The 19,910-nt window shown below is 38.5% G+C and overlaps 1 protein-coding gene and 1 pseudogene across 3 annotated transcripts in view; both read right to left on the bottom strand.

The window, feature by feature from the left end:
• Positions 1 to 11,694, bottom strand: part of LOC104636972 (aldehyde oxidase 2-like) — a 46,081-nt pseudogene extending 34,387 nt beyond the window's left edge.
• Positions 11,695 to 13,280: 1,586 nt separating this feature from the next.
• Positions 13,281 to 19,910, bottom strand: part of AOX1 (aldehyde oxidase 1) — a 44,003-nt gene continuing 37,373 nt past the window's right edge. For all 3 annotated transcript variants that reach the window (XM_075756276.1, XM_075756278.1, XM_075756277.1), the window contains 5 exons: positions 19,312 to 19,426; positions 18,611 to 18,676; positions 17,829 to 18,017; positions 16,499 to 16,666; positions 13,281 to 15,417 (listed from right to left, as the gene is read on the bottom strand). In XM_075756276.1, the coding sequence (XP_075612391.1) occupies positions 15,367 to 15,417; positions 16,499 to 16,666; positions 17,829 to 18,017; positions 18,611 to 18,676; positions 19,312 to 19,426 (589 nt within the window). In that variant the 3' untranslated portion in view covers positions 13,281 to 15,366. The remainder of the gene's footprint in view (positions 15,418 to 16,498; positions 16,667 to 17,828; positions 18,018 to 18,610; positions 18,677 to 19,311; positions 19,427 to 19,910) is intronic.

Genomic DNA, 19,910 nt, shown 5'->3' with positions numbered 1-19,910 from the left:
AAAGCAATCACGAAGAAACACCTGTCTTTGCAGTAAATGCAATGAACAAACAGACCAGTGGACAAGCCAGAGAACTGTTGCAACTATGGACTGGCCTTCTAGGTAAAAGACATGCCTGAAACACAGAAAAGGAGTTACGTGTCTGTGGAACCAGTCACAATCTTAGTGGTGTGGGCACCCCTCCTGCCATAGAAGAATCTGTCACTAAGTACTACTGCCTAGATATCTTTACAGGCTGCTTTTCACACGCTTTTTCCAGTACTCCAGACATTTAAAGCATATTCACCAAGCAGGTTTAATTTGTAAACACAGAGCTTAATGCCCAACCTGTTTAAAGCTACTGAGAGCTTGAAACAGACTCTAATGGGATTTGAACAAGCTCAGCATAATCAATTAATGTCATGTTAAAGATTGCGTTTAGCCTGGAGAAGCAGTTCACTCTTCCTGGCAGCTCAGTCTGAACATGTAGAACAACTGACAGGATCTCCCTTCTGGCTGAACAGCTTTTTGAGCCAGCAGCAGTTTAGCCAAGATCTTTAATCCAAGTATGAGTTGCAAAATGTCCATTTAATACTTGCATTCTCAAAGCATGAGTCTCTCAAAGGCAGGTCAAGTAGCAGAAAGGCAAATCTGCCTTCCACTTCATGGTTTCATAAAGGGAGCTTATGTTTTACTATGCATGTTCTACGCTGAGAGGCAATCATTAAACAAGGAAGTTTTACTCTATGCTAAATGTTTACAAAGCCAACTGCCTTTCAGCAAATAGCATTCTATAATGCAGTAACAAATCAAAGAACCATGCCATGCTTTCCCAGAACTCAAATGAACTTTCGTGCCTCTGAGTTGGTTGTGTAATAGCAGCAAGAAGTGCTGACGAATATTTGCAAAAGGAGTGCAAATAAGGACTTTCACAAGAAACTGTTGAAACAAGAGTGAGGATTAAAAAAACAGCCTGGACTTGCCTGCTTGGATTCTACTCAGTCTGATCTGGGTAAGTGCTGCACTACCATTTTCATAGCTCTCCTCTCCTGCCTCTCTCTGCAGATCATAGGCACTTTATGTCTCCCCCTTTCAAGTTTCCATCTGTCCTTCTGTGACTTTCCAATAACTACTGCAATAAGCCCTTTTATTTCCTCCTCAAGTTCTTTGCCTTTCCTGTGGACCTGCAGCACTTCCCATGTGTAAGTTCAGTCTCAGGTTGCCAGGTTCTATGTACCAGTTAGAAGGAAACAATGGGTCCCTGTGGTCACTTGAATCCAATGGAGAATCACAACATAGAAGAGATGGAGAAGTTCATTTGGGACTTTCCAAGAAAATACTATATTCCACAAAAAAGCCAACTGGTCCAAAATGAAATGGTTCTGAGTAAGGAGTTCTTTTGGGAAAAGTCTGGAAACACAGTTTTGCTTCTGGAGAGGCAAACATTTTCTTTTTTTAAAATATGAGCTACTTGTAATAATGACAACATATAGATTATCCACATTGAAATGCCTCATTATGTTTGACTAAAACTGATCTTTTCTGTTTATCTAAGGATAGATCTTTCAGCTTAACAAAAACATCATGTTTTCAACATCTGCAGGAACTCAGTCATACTTGCATGGTAACAAAAGTCAGTAACTCTTACTATTAGTTCAGGAGGAAATATAAATTCCTGTGTTGGATCCATGGGTGGGAATTCTTCTGGACTGCAAAGACCTGAATGAATCTGCAATGAAATTGAGGGGAAAAAAGAAGAATGCCTATTTTCAGAGTAAATTGCAACAAAAGAGATTCCTTCCTGAGGTGATGAGTTTTGACACTTTATAGGACCTTTATAGGTTGAGTTGCATTCAAAAATTCAAGATGCCCAAATTGATTTTTAATGTTTAGTTCTGTTATACTTATTCACAAACTACTGTAAAGACAGGAGACTATCATACTAATTGCTCTCAAGCCTTTGCTTGAAATACATCAAGCCTCAAGAAAGATCTCGCAGTATTTCCTGAAACTAGTCATAGCAATGTGTAGCAGCCACATTGGGTGAAAAGTCCACTGTGGAAAATGCAGTGCTGGATGGTATAGTTATGTTCTTCTCATAAACTGTGCTTGTTAAGGAGCTTTCTGACAGAGTTTGAGATGACAACAAATAATGTAGCAGCCCATCTTCTCAGAAAGACTTCTTTTCTCCTTAAAGAGAAACCTCTCCACCCTTGCATAAGCACTGCAAGAACCGAATGCTGACAGCACACCATAAAAATTAGCTTTTTCTACTTGTTGACAGATGTCTTTTTTCTGCTGAGGCCTCTTGTAAGGCTATGCATCTTCTGAGCTTTCAGAAGCTTATGTGAAAGGAGACTCTGGATATGCCATGTTACCAGCACTGGTTAGTTTTTTCTGCCTCACTAATGTATTTTCAGAATCAAAAATCTTATCAGACAAGATAGCACCAGGTCTCAAGTATATTGAATCGAAAAAGAGATTGACATATCTGAGTCTGAAGTCTCTTATCCCTTTTCCAAACAGTCATTATCTCTGGGCACTCTGAATAGATTGTGACCATGGTAACTGTAAGATCTGGGTCTGGATGACCTAGTCTACTGACTGACTCCATTGATGAAATGGCAAAAAAAATCTGGCTCTCCCTTGATCTTCACAATAATTAGGCCCCAGCTATGTCACTTGCATGAAAGCAACTAAGAGGAATGCAAATCAGTTAAAGCCAAGTAAGACAACACCCAAAGTGCTGTTTTGTAGCTGGCAACTGCTGCATTGCCAGATTCATGTTTCCAACAACCTTGGCAGCAGCTGGCCAACAATTCTCAGTTCTTAAAAGGGCAGAGACAATACACATGTGCACAAGTGTACACATAGATCCAGTTACATCCTTGGGGCTCTAAGGTTTTTCACTGTCAAATCAAGTTTTCCTCCAATCACTAAGGACATTTTACTTTAGAGGCTCCTTAGAGTTTTCAGTCAGAGGAAATTTATCCAAGGAGTTTAATTCCTCATCATGAAGCAAGATGGAGTCATATTAGGGCACAATGGCCTCTTCTTGCAGGTGGATGAAGACAACAAGTTCTGAGAAGCACACAGGGAATGGAGGACCTTTCTGAAGGCCTTAAGTGTACCCTTATACATAATAATTGTGGAACCTTTGCCAGAAGAAACATAAATGAGGTAACTTGGGATTTTAAAATGTGCATATGTAGAGTGAGAATAAAAGAATGTGTATTTTGAAGCAATACCAATATTGGAACAGAAGAAAAACACACTTCTTCCCTGAAGATCTTGGAGCAACTAACACACAGTAACGCTTACAAAAGGCTTTACAAGTACAAACTGACATTGCACAGGAATAGCTTTGTTTCATCTTCCAAAATTCAGAGTTGGTCTCTCAAGCACACAGAAACAAGGCATGCTGATGGCTGCAGAACTTTTGTAAGGGAGTTCAACTTCACATCAAAACCAGCTTTTTTAAGGAAGGTATCTCGGATCAACAGTTTTCTTCCTCACAAAACAGACTTAAATATTTAATACTGAAATCTACACTCTCACTGGAAAATGTAATTGAATAGGTCAAACCTGTCTGCATTCTGACTACACAGCAATACAGATATGCTTGTGGTACCTTTCTGTAGCACCAAGAGCACAGAGCTTAGGCTAAATGCCCAAGGACAGAAAAGTAGCTGCTTCCATAGTTCAAGATTGCCCTTTTCTACAAATTTTATAATGCAAACAGGCGATAATGGGGAAAAAAAAAAAAAAGTAATGTAACTTACTTGACCTCCTGTAGAAGATGAACACACACATTCTTCCTGATCCAAGCAACATTGTCCAGTTTCTCTGAGTTGGCAACATGTTGGTTCCTAAAGAAATCATATCCTACTCTATAAAAGCAATGAGGCAGCTTTGTGATTTACTTGTAAATTAATGTTTTGATTCTTTCTATTCCAAAGCCGATTTGTTCAGTCACTTGAACTTGCTCCAGTAGACCTCTTAAACCATAGGACCCCTAGGAGCGAGTTGCCTTTGGGTACCGAAGTATCCATAAAGTAAATGGAAAAAAATGAAAATTACTGCAGTGGTGCCTGGATCAAGTCACTGGAACTGACACAATGGATTCTTAAGTGCACTGCAAGGGTACATGTAAACCTAAAGTCAGTGGCAGCTGTAAGTGCCCAGCACATTTAAAAACTAAAAGAGCCCAATTTTCCAAAGGCTCAATCAAAAAGAATTTCCAAATGAAGCTAGATTCCAGGTAGGTACTTCAAAGAGGTGCAGCCTTTTCAGATACCACCAACTGTTCCAAAATAAGAAAATATTTGAAAAGATTGACATACCCTAGCAAAAGATGTGTAGCTGTCTATAATTGGCCTGTATCCTGTGCAACAGCACAAATTACCTGAAATAAACCATATGATAATCAATCATAAGAAACCAGAACAATGTTTGGGAGCACCAGTGTAATTTGGAATGGTCTGGCATAAAACCTGTAGATAAGAAATGCTGAAATTTATGTTTCTGCTCTCCAATGGGCAAAATAACATCTATAAAAATAAGAAATATTATTTTAATAGCAATTATGACTTATGATTAAAATTTATTAAAGGCCATTTCTAGTAATAATATGACCTATTTTTATGAATGTATGTAAAAAATCAAATTATGAAAAGCATCCAAAAGTAAATACTATGATTACTACTACCACCACAGTCTTTGGGTTTTATAATCCAATCAAAAATCTACTGCCAACCATCACTATTATGGTTTTCATAGACAATTAACAGCACCAGTAAAATTTCTACTTGGATTTCTGGCACTTCCCTCATGAAGTCAAAATCTTCTGATGGGAGGGTTTGATTATTTTGGGAGCTATGGGAGTGTAAGCAAACTTGGGACTAGAAAGTAAGTTGAAGTTGCTTCACCTATTGTAGTAAATCTTGCTTGAAGAGCAGTCAATGTTTCAGTGGGCTAAAATATCATGTAATCTGTTTCCCCTGTAACTCTTGAAATCTATATTAGGGACTTCATATTATTGGTAGGCAAGTACTTACACAGCAGACAAAACAGAACCTACTTTTTCACTGTACTCATATTGCACTATATTGAGGCTGCTGGTGTAGGATGGCTATAAAAACAGCCTGTTCCAAATGCAGGGATTTTCAGAAATATTTAGCCAGTGCTAAATGCCACTGTGTATCTCACTTGAAGTCTCCAGTGTGAGCCATCTTTTTATGATTTTGATATGTCCTTAAACCATCATGGCTATGACAAAATACCTCTTTGGAACATCATCTACTGCTCTTTGAGTCAAATTGTACTTAGGAACTTGGCAATCAAACGTTTATCCCTTTATTACACCTTTTACAATTTACTGTCTGAAACCTACCATCCAGAGCGGAAATTATCTGCTCCATGGAAGGTTCCGCATGGTTTCTCAGTAAAGCATATATGGACATCACCATTCCAGGGGTGCAGAATCCACACTGGGAGCCATAGCACTTGGCCAGCCTTTCCTAAAACAAAACAGAACAACAGGCCCTGAATCCAGGGTATGGCTTCATTGGCTTTCTGAATAGCCATCTTCAGGTATGTCATCTACTGGCTGTAGACCAGTAGCAGCATTTTGACTACCCCACTATGGCTATTTGTGGGAAAAATGCTCAGAGCAATCACCTAATTAAAGGATAATACTTGCTCCTGTTTAGACCCTAATTAGATTAGGATCTAATTAGGAATTAGATCCTTATTCCTTGATATGAGAACAGAATAAGGCCCAAGACTTTCAGTTTAGACATCAATCATATGTTACATATTTCTAACCATGAAGGCCAGAACACAGAACATCTCCTCAGTCAGAGCTTCAGCACAGATCAGTCCCAGTGTCAAGACCCTTGGAAAACAATATTGAGAAAAAAGAAGATGTTTAGAAAACATTCATAAATCTATGTGGTCAGACTGTGCTTTTCAGGGACGAGCCAGAGTGAAGGAAGTAAAGAGCTACCTAATCCAAGCGAAATCTCTGGCCCACAGGAAAATGTGTCTAATTTAATACCTGTCAATCTGTTTGCAACCTGGAGTCACTCATCCCTTACTACAACATACGCAATATGTTGTCCTTGATGACATGGCCAGATGCCATGCTGGTGACTAAATTAAACTGACATGCTCTTTGTTCTTCCCTATCCCCTTCTGAAAGCTGGCATTCTACATGGCATAGGGTTGCATAGCCCTGTGGTGTGGAGATTGTGATGTGCTCTCTGCATGGTAGTACGTTAGGAGGAGCTCCTTCCATATTCTGTACAGGGCCAATCACAACTCAGCAACTGCTGTATTAATTCCTAAAAACACCTGTTCATCTGAAAATACTAGACAACATTCAGAGTTTCTAGAATCCCTTCGGAGACTCTTCATTGCATAGATTCATAACACCTTCTCACAGATCCCAATTCATTGCAGACATAGGACAAGAAAATCTCATTATCTTGCAGCCTGACACAGCCCAGCTTACTCTCACCTAAATTGGATGAATCCTGGTTTTTATGCTTCCAACCGCTTCCACAGTAGTGACATCAGCACCATGCAGTGAGCATATGGGAAGAAGGCAGGACTTGGCAGGACGATGTCTTTGAGGTGTGAAGGAGAACCGTAGTGTTAAATAGCTTTGTCATATGGGCCCATGGAAGTAGAAACAAATGGTATATACTCCAGGTAATCTAGAAATGCTCAGACTGAGCAGAAAGGCACGGGGAGGAGGATATGCAAGCATACAAAATCCTGTACTTGGACTGTGAGAGTATGCATCCTGCTCCTACAGCTGGGACTTAGCCATTAAGTGAGAAGATTTTCTAATTAAAGAAGTGGAAGGTTAAGTTAAAAAAAAAAAAAGAAAAAAAAAGTGCTACATATTTTGTTGAAACTCAAAGTCTACAGTCAGAAGTGAAGTAGTCAGGCACAGCATTTCTAATAGAACAAAGTTTCAAATAGAACTCCTAACTTTGCTGTGGGCAAAACTGTACGATTACAATGTAATGTGTCTATTGCTGAAGTCCATGGAGATTTCATCAATGATTACATTAAACATCTAGTGAAGACTTAGTGACATATTCTCACATAAGCACAAAAGAGTCAGGAGAGGCAGATGACAAAAGGGCTGCTGAAATCTCAAATCATAAAGAACACAATTTAAAAACATCATTTCCCCAGAAAGTTGGGGGAGTTTGATGTTGGGTTTTTGGTTTTGTTTTTTTTTTTTTTTCCCCAAAGATTGAAGAGGGAGGATCTAAATCTCTGTTACTGCATCATAGTGAGGCTAAACCTGTAATCACCTTTGTAGAGGAAGGCTATAGGTAAGGCTTTTAAATATGTACCAGAACTCCCCAAAATCCATCTGTGGAAATGTAAAGAAACCCAGTATTTCCCAGTGAAGGACAGTTTTCTCAAAACACTAAATTACTATTTCCAAATATCAGTGTGAGGATATCATATCTGCTTGGCAACTGGATCATATGTGGATATCATCACCGTGCAGGCACCACAGCCTCCTACTCCACAGCCATATTTTGTACCTGAGAGATGGACTACAAAGGAGACTGTTAAAGAAAAAAATTTACAACATTCAAAAGTTACTTTTTTCTTTATATTCTTCTGAGTCTGCTTTGGTTTATATGCATGTGCAGAACTGGAGGGATATTCTGACCAGATAGCTTCAGAGACAAAAAAATGTGTACAAGATAGATGAAAACAGAGCACATACAGAGATGAGAAGGGTAAGGACAGAGAGAGAAATGAGTGTGTGGCAGACTTCTGATATAGAGTTCTTCAGTCTCTACTGTCAATACCTAGTAAATCCCCAAAAGACTGAAATCAGGACCCTGTAAGTGGGATGGGTTGAACAAATACAGCAATAGGTCTTCTTATTAGCCTTACTCATAATACTTTCCTAATCCTTACCCATAATTATCTGTATCTTGCATTTGCAAAACAGTACCAGCAGATCTCAATATGTTTCCAGTGCTGCTTTCTGAATATCCAAGGAGTATAGTAATTTACAATAGAGCACAATACTCAAGTGCACACACATAAATTCTGTATGGAAGGACTCCCTCCGCTATGTGCCTCCTATACTAGCACCACCTATGTGGTACCATATATTCGCTCCACCCTCAAATCACAGTCTCCTTCTGGTGTTGCAGTGCCCTGCAGTCCAGTGGAATTTACCATTCCCTTTCATTTTATCTCCTTTTCAGAATGATACGTAGTCCTATTACTCTTCCCACTGGGTGTGTGCATTTGCATCAATTTTGCGTAGGTGATGATGATATCTTCCATCGGATTTAACCATAGGTTTCTAGATTTCTTTAAATCCAGTGCAATTTCACCCACTGGTGCATTCCCACTGGAATATTACTAATCACATCATGCTACTTGACTGTTAAAAAGAGGCTAATTATTCCACTGAATGCTTGGACAATGCACAATGCGAACTAATAAAAAAGCTGCAGCTAATAAATTACTTTCTACTACTGCCCTTCTCCAGTTAATCCTTAAATTAATGTTGGTTTTCTTCTGGCATAGAAGGCTCTCAACAGCAAAGCTAAACACACTTGCTTAACTTTATAACCTGCATGGCAGCTTCTTAGCTGGGATAATTGCCACTGAAGTCAATAGAACCCTGACAGCAGTTAGCAACCTGAAGAGTCTCAAATGACAGAAAATAAAGATAATAAGATAATGAAATAAGCTTACGCAAAAGTCTTTGAAGGACTGTGGCCTAAGTATTTACTATGGAAGTAGTTCTATGTTGATTTCTTTAGTTAATATTTTTATTACAAATGCACTGAAAGGTTTTTCATGCTTTGGGAAGCTGTAAAGAAGATTTGGGCAGTATTTAGAAGAGTTACGCTCAAACTTTACAATGTTTTACCCATGTAACTAACACACACAATGCACATACAGCACTGGATTGCTCTGCTGAGAACAAATACAAGGTGAGTTGTGTTATTTCTACTTATTGTTCTGTTTACATTGGTTCCCCAAGAAAAGTGAAACAAATAATCTTAATCCCCGGTTGCAGTAATTTACATAATTATAGAACTCAAAGGCAAAGTTCAAAAAAAGGATACGTTTCTTTCTAAGATAATACAGCAGCAATTCTTCAGGATCTGCCTGCCTCTCTATTACCTACATTATGAAATAAAGAAAGAGATTATGGGTTAGAGAGGGATCTAATATTATTGTCTCACAAGGATTAACTATGATGTTGAAACGCAGCGATTGTGAATTAATGTGGTATATTTGTTCAGCAACAGGATCCTGTCACTTGATCACAATCTGCAGATAAATAAATTAATGGGTCAGGCAGTACTGGTCAAATACATCCTTTCAAAGTAATAGAAATAATATTTTACTCAGAGAACTGAAAGGGAAGAGAGTCTCAGTAAGCACTGGAAGGACAAGATTAGAAAGAAAAGTGGTTTTGGACTAGATCCTTTGTTGATTCTTATTGGCATGAAACAGAAATACCTTCATTTTAAAGCCTTGGACTTGTGTGTGTGAAAATTCTACATATTTTTCCCTCCTTTAAGTTGAAATTAATCCTTTCATTTGCAGAGACCCATCAGCATAAAAGCAGAGGAAAATCTTAGCATAAGAAGAGCAGGGAGGATATGTAACTAAATGTATTTTCAATGTAATGAAGTTTCATGTGTATGACTGGGGCTTATGCAGGACTTGCTTTTTAGCCTTGTCTCACAAATGTTGCTATATCATCCGCATGCTTCAAAACAAGATAATACAAACAACTTTGAAAACATTTTTTAGGACCCATTGCTGTAGAATGAAGAGAGACGGAACCTCAGGCTTCTCTCAACAGTTCTGCTATACCAGCAGCATGCTCCAATTTACCAGGTGTAAAACAACATGAGCTAGTTCAGGAATTTATTTGGAACTGCAGAGTGAAGTAAGGTTTCAGACTATGTCTTTAAGCACAGTTGACATGTAATGACAGATAAAACAGACAGAAAAAATTTAAATTAATTTTCCTTAATTCACCTGGTAAAAAAAAGTCAGTGCCCTCTCTAGAGTATAAAAATGTTGACCACACAACTGAAAAATGTCTCTAGAAAAATAAATAGCAAGGTTGGTTTGCTTGTTTGTTTTTTAACCAAGAAATAAAATTCCTTCATTTCAGGTTACAATGTGTTTGTTAATAGGAATTCTTATTCACTTGACCTGCAAAGTAAGAAAAGGTGACAAAATGTCTTAGAAAATGAAATGTGAGCTTTTGGCATCAGGAACAGAAAAAAATTAACTAGTTATTTTCTTTTGATTAATGACTGAAACTAGTGATGTATTTACTCCAACTGTATCAACTTTAGTAGCATATTAGTAATAGGTTTTAGAAAACAGCTAACTAATTGTAATTCTAAAAATTCTGTGATATGATGGGTGATACAAAGTCACTCAGACTATGTAAAAACTGTGATAGAAAGCAGGATGCTATAAGGAAGATCAAAGACAAGAGATGATTATCCATGAATAAACTGTTGCTCCAGAATAACAGCTTTCCTGAATAGGAACAGTGAACATTAAAACACTGCTGTTCAAAAAAAAAAAAAAAGCATTAAAAAACTTACCTTCCTGCCATTCACAAAAAAGACAAGCTCATCTGAATGTTGGGGGCAAGCCATGCTGTTGCATTAAAGTCTGAAAAATAAAGCTTTTCGCATCAAGAGAAATTAATGAAATGCTATATGCTCATAAAGGTCACCTGAGTTTGCTTTGTCCCACAGAATTTATTTTCAGACTGAGCATCAAATTAGGTAGATGGGGAGCAGCCAGTGTAATGTATGACATTTCCCAGCAATGTCTGGCTGCTAATGCATCAAACTTTCTACTCCTACTCTCCACCTTAACTCTTCTCTGGTGAGCTGAAATAATCTGGAAAGAATTTGAGCCCCTCTAATTCTAACCCTGTAACCTAAGAGATAAGGCACTTAACTATGAGGGAGAACTTCTGGGTTTGAGCTACAACTGCCAGGCCTGGGTTTTGGGTTGTTTTGTTTTGTTTTTATATTATCCAGTAACTGATGAATTCAGAATATATAGGAATGCCTGAAGCTAGAACCCAGGACATGCAACATTACCTGCTTCTGTAGGGTGTCAAACACTAAGCTGTGGAGCCATGTTTTTTTAGCTTGTCACTGACCTGAACTATCTGTATTTTTTTTCTGCAGAGTAACCACATTTTAACAAAATCAAAATTACTACTACATACACATTTAAAATTTCTTTCTAGGTATCTCTTTGCCATGCCAGCTCTATACCCTGACTGCTGTGGGTGCCATAAGATGACCATACCATATGTACCAGGGTTTTAGAGAGGGAAATCCCAAATCCTGATTTGGGATCTTAGATTCTTATGCATTTCTCTGGTTGTGCATCCAGGAAACAAAGTCATTAATCTCTAAATGCTTTGTTACAGCTGGCCTTCATTTTTTTTTTAAAAGAGGACTTACGTATATGTCTTTCAAAAGTCTCCATTTGTGTACATACATGTCTTTTGTTTAATTTACTGTTTTTATATTTTACAACAAAGGTCACTGTGTTTCATTTAGAGACAGTGTAGGCTTGCAGCACAAAGTAGTCAGTCCCAGATCTTTTACCACTCCCCATTAGAAGGAAAGAAAATGATTCTCAGGAGAGATAGGCTGCTTCATGAGGACAGGCTGAGGGAGTTGGGATTGTTCAGCCTGGAGAAAAGGCGGCTCCGGGGAGATCTAATTGCAGCTTACCAGTTTCTGAAGGGGGCCTACAGGAAAGATGGTGAGGGACTGTTTATGAGGGAGTGTAGTGACAGGACAAGGGGTAATGGGTTCAAGCTGAAGGAGGGTCGATTTAGATGAGATATTAGAAAGAAATTCTTTACTGTTAGAGTGGTGAGGCACTGGCATAGGTTGCCCAGAGAGGTTGTGGAGGCCCCATCCCTGGAAGTGTTTAAGACCAGGTTGGATGAGGCTTTGGGCAACGTGGTGTAGTGGAGGGTGTCCCTGCCCGCAGCAGGGGGGTTGGAACTAGATGATCTTTGATGTCCCTTCCAACCCTAACCATTCTATGATTCTATGATTCTTTTGTGTTTTAGCCCCTAATGTATGCCTGAGAGCTACCACAATGCGACCGCTGAAGCCATGCCAGTTACTAGGTCCTGCAGGCAAAAGCCCCAATGGGTCCTGCCAACTGCAGCACTGCTGTAGTATTCCACATGGGTTGCAGGTACAACAGTGCAGGTTCAAAGGCCTAAGAAGAGAAAGAACCAGACCCAATACTAGATTTTGGCAGTCCAATATCTAATCTTCAGAGTACCAGGCCTCCAAACCAAAACATAGTATTTATGTTAGGTGTGGAAGCTTACACACAGAATTAATGGGAGTGCTGAGGGCAGATAGTTATAGAAACACTTTTCATGAAGAAAATGAGTAGAAAAAGTTCTTCTCAACCATGTCCAGTTTGGGTGTTTCTGTACAGTGTACATTAATGTGTCAATACCCATCCAACACATTAGTGCCTTAAAGCTCTAACCTTTCTGCTTATCTAGCCCCCTGAGTCTGCATATTTTAAACAATACTAAAAATGTAACAAAACCCCCCTCTTAACACCTATAAAGCCTAAGAAAATTTCTTTCATAATATCCCATGTAGCCATAGTGTCATCCATCAGGATGTTTAATTGCTGATATTTCTACTTTCATGCTGTTTTTCAAACACCTAAAAGCCAGGAGACAGCTTCATATGTTTCAGCCCCAAAAAAACCCAGCAACCCATGTTTGATGTGTATAGATTCTACTGAGACAATCAGACAACAGTGCCACTTGTAAAGCGGCAGGGAGGAATCTTGGTTAATAATAACTGAGAAATACTGACAAGCTGACATGTGATCTGCACTGCAGAAAACAAAGTGAAGGTCTAGAACACGATGAATCCCTGGAGTACAAACACCTCAGCACTGCAGGTGGGGAGATGACATTGCCTGCAAGGGTTGGGCCACTATTTTTACAAGATTTGACCTGTCTGGAACTAACCAGCACCAGTGCTGATGCATAGGCACACAAGAGAACAACAGATAATGCACCTTTCTCCAGTTCAATAGATGTATATGCTCCCTGCTTCAGCATATCCCAGAATTTACCCACATTTTTAGGGCTGTTATTGACACATGGGGTTGTGAGCTGTCATTAACAAGCTCAGGCAGTGAAACTAAGAAGATGTTGCAAGTCAGAAAAAGTAATTATGGCACGAGCATTCACATTTAATTTGATTTATTGACTTTCTTACAATATATAAAAGCCAAAGTAATACAAAGTGAAGAAAAAGAAGTTAAAATCAATGGGGCTTTAGCTGCCTAAACTACACTTCTAGTGCCACTTCAGATGATTTGCTATAACCTGCTTGGCCTCCAGTTGCTATGTCGTATCTTCCAGTCCTGTGCTCTCCTATGTATCTGCTACCTTATGACATCTAAAATGGTCTAAACACCTATGTTTAAGCAGCTGAATTTCACCTACTCGTAGCAGTTACAGAGAGACAAACAAATTGAAACAGTAAAGATTTCATATCTTAATAGCCAATGCAAAACCAGTTTAACCTACTAACCTGATTTCTGTCACAGATACATTATCAACTCATAACAGGGACGGAAGGCAGGAAGAGAAAATAGTCTGTGGAAAACTGAGAGGCAGTAAAATAATAAGAACCTGCAGGCTGACATGTCAAACAAATTAGAGCCATTTAATTTCATTATAAATGACAGTCTTCATGTCTCTGGAGTAATCTGACCTATGAGTAACTTGAAGAGCAATCACCACTCTCATCAAGGAATAACTGATTCAGAGGTTCACTGAAAACACACCTGGAACATACAAACTATCTATTTTCCCAGATCTACTTTCTTATCAAAGAACCTGCTGCAATTTTTCAGGTGCTCCTTCAAGTAACTTCTGTAGACTTACTAAAAAAGTGAAGTGTTTTTTCTCTATTAGGATGTATCCCAGATCAAAGCCCCAAATTCAAATACCATGGAGATTTGTGTATTTGTGTGTGTGTGCATTCAGAACTGAAATCTCAGCTTTGCACTTCAAGATGAGGAAAGGCTGAAGTTCTCAGTCAGTTCAATATTGTGGATTCTGATGCTGAAATCTGAATATTGTGGCTGAAGATTTCATAATATATTAGCTTTGATATATTCCATGTAATTTCTTGGTCTCATCTTAGGTTACAAATATACACATACTTCAAATTTAATAACACCAGAATTTCTGTTACCATTTAATACAGTGCTGCTTTATATTTTCCTGTTTTCTCCAGCTGTTAGTGCTTGGGAGTGGTCTAATCCCACTGCACCCTAGGCAGCATCAGATGACTGACCTTGGCAGATCATTTTGATCTCATTACATTTTTCCTTTCTTCTTTATTACAGGAGTGGACAAGAGTGGGAAAAAGTTCTTAAGTGTACTTTCATGGCTCAATATAGTCCTGAGCAGAGGATTAAGCACTGCTTAAGAATCCTTTCCAGAGACAGGTTCATCCAGTGTCCTATTCAAAGCACACTGAACTCCATATGAGTCTTCCCATTAAGTTCAGAGGCTTTTGGCTTGCTCCATGAGAAAAAGAAAGCTTCTGGGGGAAATTACAACTGAGTCACTCTTCCAACTTTTGGGATAAAATTCATCTCCTATATATATAGGTCAGCCACAGAAATTTGCCTAGCACAGCAAAAGAAAATCATAAATCTTGTTTCTTGCATGCTTTTAACACAGATGTCTGTGCCAAAAGAATCTAAAGCAGCTTTACTACAAATCAGAGCATTACTTCTGATCAAAAAGGGACTGAATCCAACAAAACAAGATTCTGATTCTTCAACAGAAAAAGATCCCTGCACTCACACTCCACTGTAAGACTCAAAACTAAACTAGAAAATTAGCCGAAGCCATTACAAAATCATTTATCATATGAAGTTGTAAAGTGTAATAAGTGGTAGTAAAGTATCTAACATACCTTTATACTTCATCTGAACTTTCTTCTCCACCATTTGAGCTGAGTTGTTCAGCACATATTTCTTGTTGAATATATATGCTTCAAATGCAGGAGATGTATTTCTAGCCATTAAATGCAGTAATTTAAGCAAAGCACTGTAATGAATATACTGGATAGAGAATGAAGATAAGGATAGAAGATGTAATGTGCATATTTTTGGTACCTGATTCTATTCTGAAAATGAGAAAATGAGAAAATATATTTATCTGTGTCTTGATTAGTGTGTATTGGGGCAGTAAATCAGTTTTTCATTCCATTCCATTCTGTTCAGGTCTTGGGTACTCTGGTTTGTCACTCACACAGATATGGCCCAAGGAGTGGAGGAAGCAGATTCATCGTTTGTCATCTAAGAGAACAAGCAAGAAACGAAGACAGTGACTTGTTAATATTATTTGACTGGCAAGCTCCCATTATTGCCCTTATCAGGTGCCTCCAAATCGCTCAGCAGGGTGCTCTACAGGAGATAGCTATGGAAGATGGCTGGAAGGAAGGTCAGTGATAACTGGGGTCAGGGACAAACAGGGGTGGAGAAGCATGGTCTTTGCACTGGTGGACCTCACCTCCCACAGGCTCCTGCAATGACAGTAAGCCCATGAACCTATTGATTTGGAAGCCAATGATGCCCCAACGTGACCACAGAAATACTATGGGGCTAGTCTGCGAGTAAGAGCTCAAGAATTTCCATGGCAGAGCCCCAGAGGTTCAGGGCACAGTACGGATTTATATCCTGGCAAGGACCTTATTTCACAAATGCTGTAAACTAAATAAAAACTTAACAGGAGAAAAAAGTAATAGTAGTGGGAACACGACTACAATGAACAGTTGCAGAAAACATGGAATATAAAGGATCAGCATTGTAAGAAGTGTATTGCCTCATTTATTTTTCTTCTGTATCCTTTTGTTAGCTCTGAGTTAATTATTTTTCTCCCAAAGAGTACTGGGCATAGCAAAGAGTACCAGAATGAGGTGACAGTGTCAGAGTACAAGTCACTGGGGGAAAACACCTGGAAGGAGACTGAAGATGCTTGGAGGCTGATCTAGTATCCACTGCATGTCGGTAAGAGGAGCTATTTAATCCTCTGTGGGATTTGACATACAGAAGAAAGGAGGGAGCTTCAGAGAAAGAAGAGATTGTAAAAATTATGTAAATTTCAAAGGAAAAAAAAGGATTATACAAAAATCAGGGAAATTCCAATACAACACTTGAATGGCATTTGTTGGAATAACTTGCATGAGTGAGACTTGTTACCAGACATTTCAATTACAAGCCCTCCCTCCCTTCAAAGGAGGGAGCCATATGATATTGCTATATACAAAGCATGACCAGTTGGAGACATCATTAGGCATCCCACCATTCAAGGGTGTGAAAAGCAGCATGCACTTCTACCCAGACACTTCAACAGACCCTTCCCCCATCTTCCTATTACCATCTCAGTAAAGTCATCCGCGCAGCCTGCCCGTATTTGTTCAGCGGTCAGAGGGCTGTTCAGTGCAAAGGTCTTTTTCAGTCCTCTCTCATTCCTCACGCTAGTTATTGCATCTCTCAAAGCGAAGAACACAGAGCATCCCAAGAAAAATCCTGCCTCACCTATCCCCTGGGGGGAAAAAAAAAGTTAAATAGGTGTAGGTTTTGAGCAAATGAGAGGAGTACATGCCATACCAATATCAAGTAAAAAGCTTAAAAATCAGTGACTCAAAAAGTGTTTTGTCCTTCAGTAAGGAAGTTTCTCTTAGATTTAGTGGAAACAGGCTTAGATCACACCAAGTCTTCTGATGGTACCTGCTTCCAGGGAGCTAAAAATGTTGATTTCAAATATTGGCTATTAATTTTATTTATTATTTTATTATTTATCTCCTCGCTAAAGGTCTGAGAACCAAATGTCTTCCCCAAACATGCTGCATGAAGACAGAATCACACCTTCTTACAGTGAATTTTAGGGTTAATTACAGGGAATAAGTTCACAGAAAAGGATAAAAGCTCTGTTTGAAGAAGGATATTAGGATCAGCTCTCTAGATCAGCTCCAAATCAACTGTGTAACTACTTCACCTGGATAATATTTTTTGAAACAAATACTTTTCTAATTATGTTTCAATGAGACAGCTTTAAATAATTTTAAAAGACTTATTTGTTCTTTAATAATCTTTGCCTTAAAATATGCTTTTTCCTTCTGTCATGCTATTTTACTGTATTCTAAAAGCACACCTAATACTTGAAATAGCTAAAATTTGCAGAATTACCTTAATCTTGATTTACCATTACTACTTACATGTAACTGGTTAGAATATTTGCTGGTGTCAATTGAAGCAATGATTATACCAACTGAATACTTGAGCCAGTTTCTCATATACATACACACATACAGTCCTATTTCTTATTGCATAACACACATAAGCAAGCTGCACACACTCATTGTCAATATGTTTTCTCTATCAATTTCTCTGCTGTCTTTATTCTAACCCTTTAGTTTATCATCACATTTTAAAAGTATGGTTTTAAATTCAGCTTGCAGCTTCTGTGTATGGTCTGTTAACAAAACCCTAAAATTACTACTTGCCAGCCCGGAAAGATATACAGCAATATCCCACATTATATCTTTTCATATTAGCTTCCCTGATGTCATAAATAAAATAATTTTTTGTATACTTATTTGAAATGCTAAAGAAGAGGAATTGAAAACTTAGATATCTTTTATATCAGAGTAATTTCTCTGATTGTCGTGGGATCTAAGAATCAGGCCGTGTGATGGTTTGCTTACCTTGGATGCATAGATGGCATAAGGATTTTGGGAAGATGACAGCAGGGAAACACTAAACTGTTCTGGAATATCACAAACAGCAGGTATCTTATACTGATCTGGACCCCGAGTATAGAGGACTCCTTCTGGAGAGTACTTTAATTCCTCCATTGTGTACAGTCCAATGCCTTGAACAAAGGCACCTTCAATCTTTAAATAAGAAAAGAAATAGCATTTATGTTCTCATGTTTGATAAAATGGGTAAAACTTTGGCAAGAACTGATTTGTATCACTAGCCGTTAGAAGACCATTTTTTTTCCTGTTTGCCTAATGGGATTCTTCAACATTTTGGGGCTACTGTGATGGGAAAAGCTTTCACACTCCTCTCCTACCAGGCAGACAAATGCTTTCACAATGAAGTGATGAGATCTGTGGACCAGCCTTCAATGACGAAAGGTGTTTCCCTGCTATCAAGTGGGGAAGGCAGGTCAAACAACAGGAGAATTTGGAAACTGTAGATCACAAACAGGATTTAATTCCAGCAGATAGTGGGGCATCTATACATACAGGAAGTACTACAGGTTGACAGTGGGATAAAATTCAAGCTTCATTGATATCTACAAAGCTCTGACACTGATTCAAATGGGGCAAGTCTACAAGGAAAGGACTTTCTAATATGATCTATGACTTACAACGTTATCTAGTAAGAAATTAGGGTTTTCTGAATTAATGCGGTAATCTTCACTTCAGATAAGACTATCCGTGTAATAGAAATAAGATGGCAGAAAATTCTTGGTACATACCTGTCCTATATCCACAGCTGGATTTATGCTGCATCCAATGTCCATAACAATGTCTGTTCTGAGGTTCTGCCAATAAAATTCAAATGCATATTACTGAGAAAGATGCGTGGAGTGGAGGCATTAGAATATACTGTGGCTTAGAGTCAGTATTCAATGGAATACTATATACTAAGACAGAGGCCCCTCTCTGTACACAATTTCAGAGTAATTTCCAATACCCCATTACAAGCAAAATGGGCTTGTCTCAACTTTAACAGAATTTTAGCCAGAGACAGCCATGCCAGATTTTTCCCATTGCACAAGGAAATCCCCACGTAAATAAATACAGATAGAGGGCATATGATAAGCAGTCTATGACATTTAGCTGTCTAAATGATCAAAGGCCTGGAAATAAGACTATTCAGCTCTGCTGTAATTGGTTTGTTGGCAAACAAGGCGAGAACAAGCAAAGAACGTGTCAGATGTCTGCCATAACCCAAAAGGTGAACCCACATGGCATTAATACAGATGTGCCAAAAGCTGGTTAACACTGCACAGCTTTTATTCTGCTCCATCTGTAATTTGCATTTACACTGTTGATATATTTACTATCATATGAAGACAGGTGACATTAATGTAAAACCTGAACGGTTATTGGAGCACCCAGTGATACAAATCTCATTTACATCATTTACAAAACTTCCATGACACTCAGTTATTACCTTGTGATCTCCTGTTAGACAGTTAATTTCAACCTCTGAACAAGCAGCTCCATAAAGAAAATATGTGAATGGCTGTCCTTCCCCTTTCTCCCAATCCATATTTTCATTGTAACCTCTGATAGAGGAAACAAAGTCCACAAGAAGAAAATTAATGATTGCTTGCATCACAACAAATCAGATGAGCACATGAAAGTTTGAAACTAGTTCAAGTGAAATCTTAAATGATAGGTCAGAACCTCAGCAGTTAAGTTCTATGAAATCCTACAGAGCACTAGCAGTTTAGGTTTGATGGAGCTGGTATTTATACAACATTTAGCAGACAAGATATTTCAGTTCAGGAAAGTCTATAACCAGCATAATCCCAGAAATATACTAATAAAGACATGGTAATCAAGAACAGAATACAAATTCAAGGTAAAGGTTGCTGAGGTTGCACAGAAGGGAATTCAGAAAAAGGGAGGAAAACTGGTCTTATGAAAGAATAACTTACAAGAGCTAAATGAAAGAGTTAAAATTACAGAAACTGGCTACAGAATGAGAGGGTTAAAACAGGAATATTGAAATAAAGGTGTAAGGGAGTGGGACTAACTGAGGAGACT

Source organism: Balearica regulorum, chromosome 6 (genome assembly GCF_011004875.1).
Source record: "Balearica regulorum gibbericeps isolate bBalReg1 chromosome 6, bBalReg1.pri, whole genome shotgun sequence".
Lineage (NCBI taxonomy): Eukaryota > Metazoa > Chordata > Aves > Gruiformes > Gruidae > Balearica > Balearica regulorum.
This window is presented reverse-complemented; position numbering and strand designations above follow the sequence as displayed.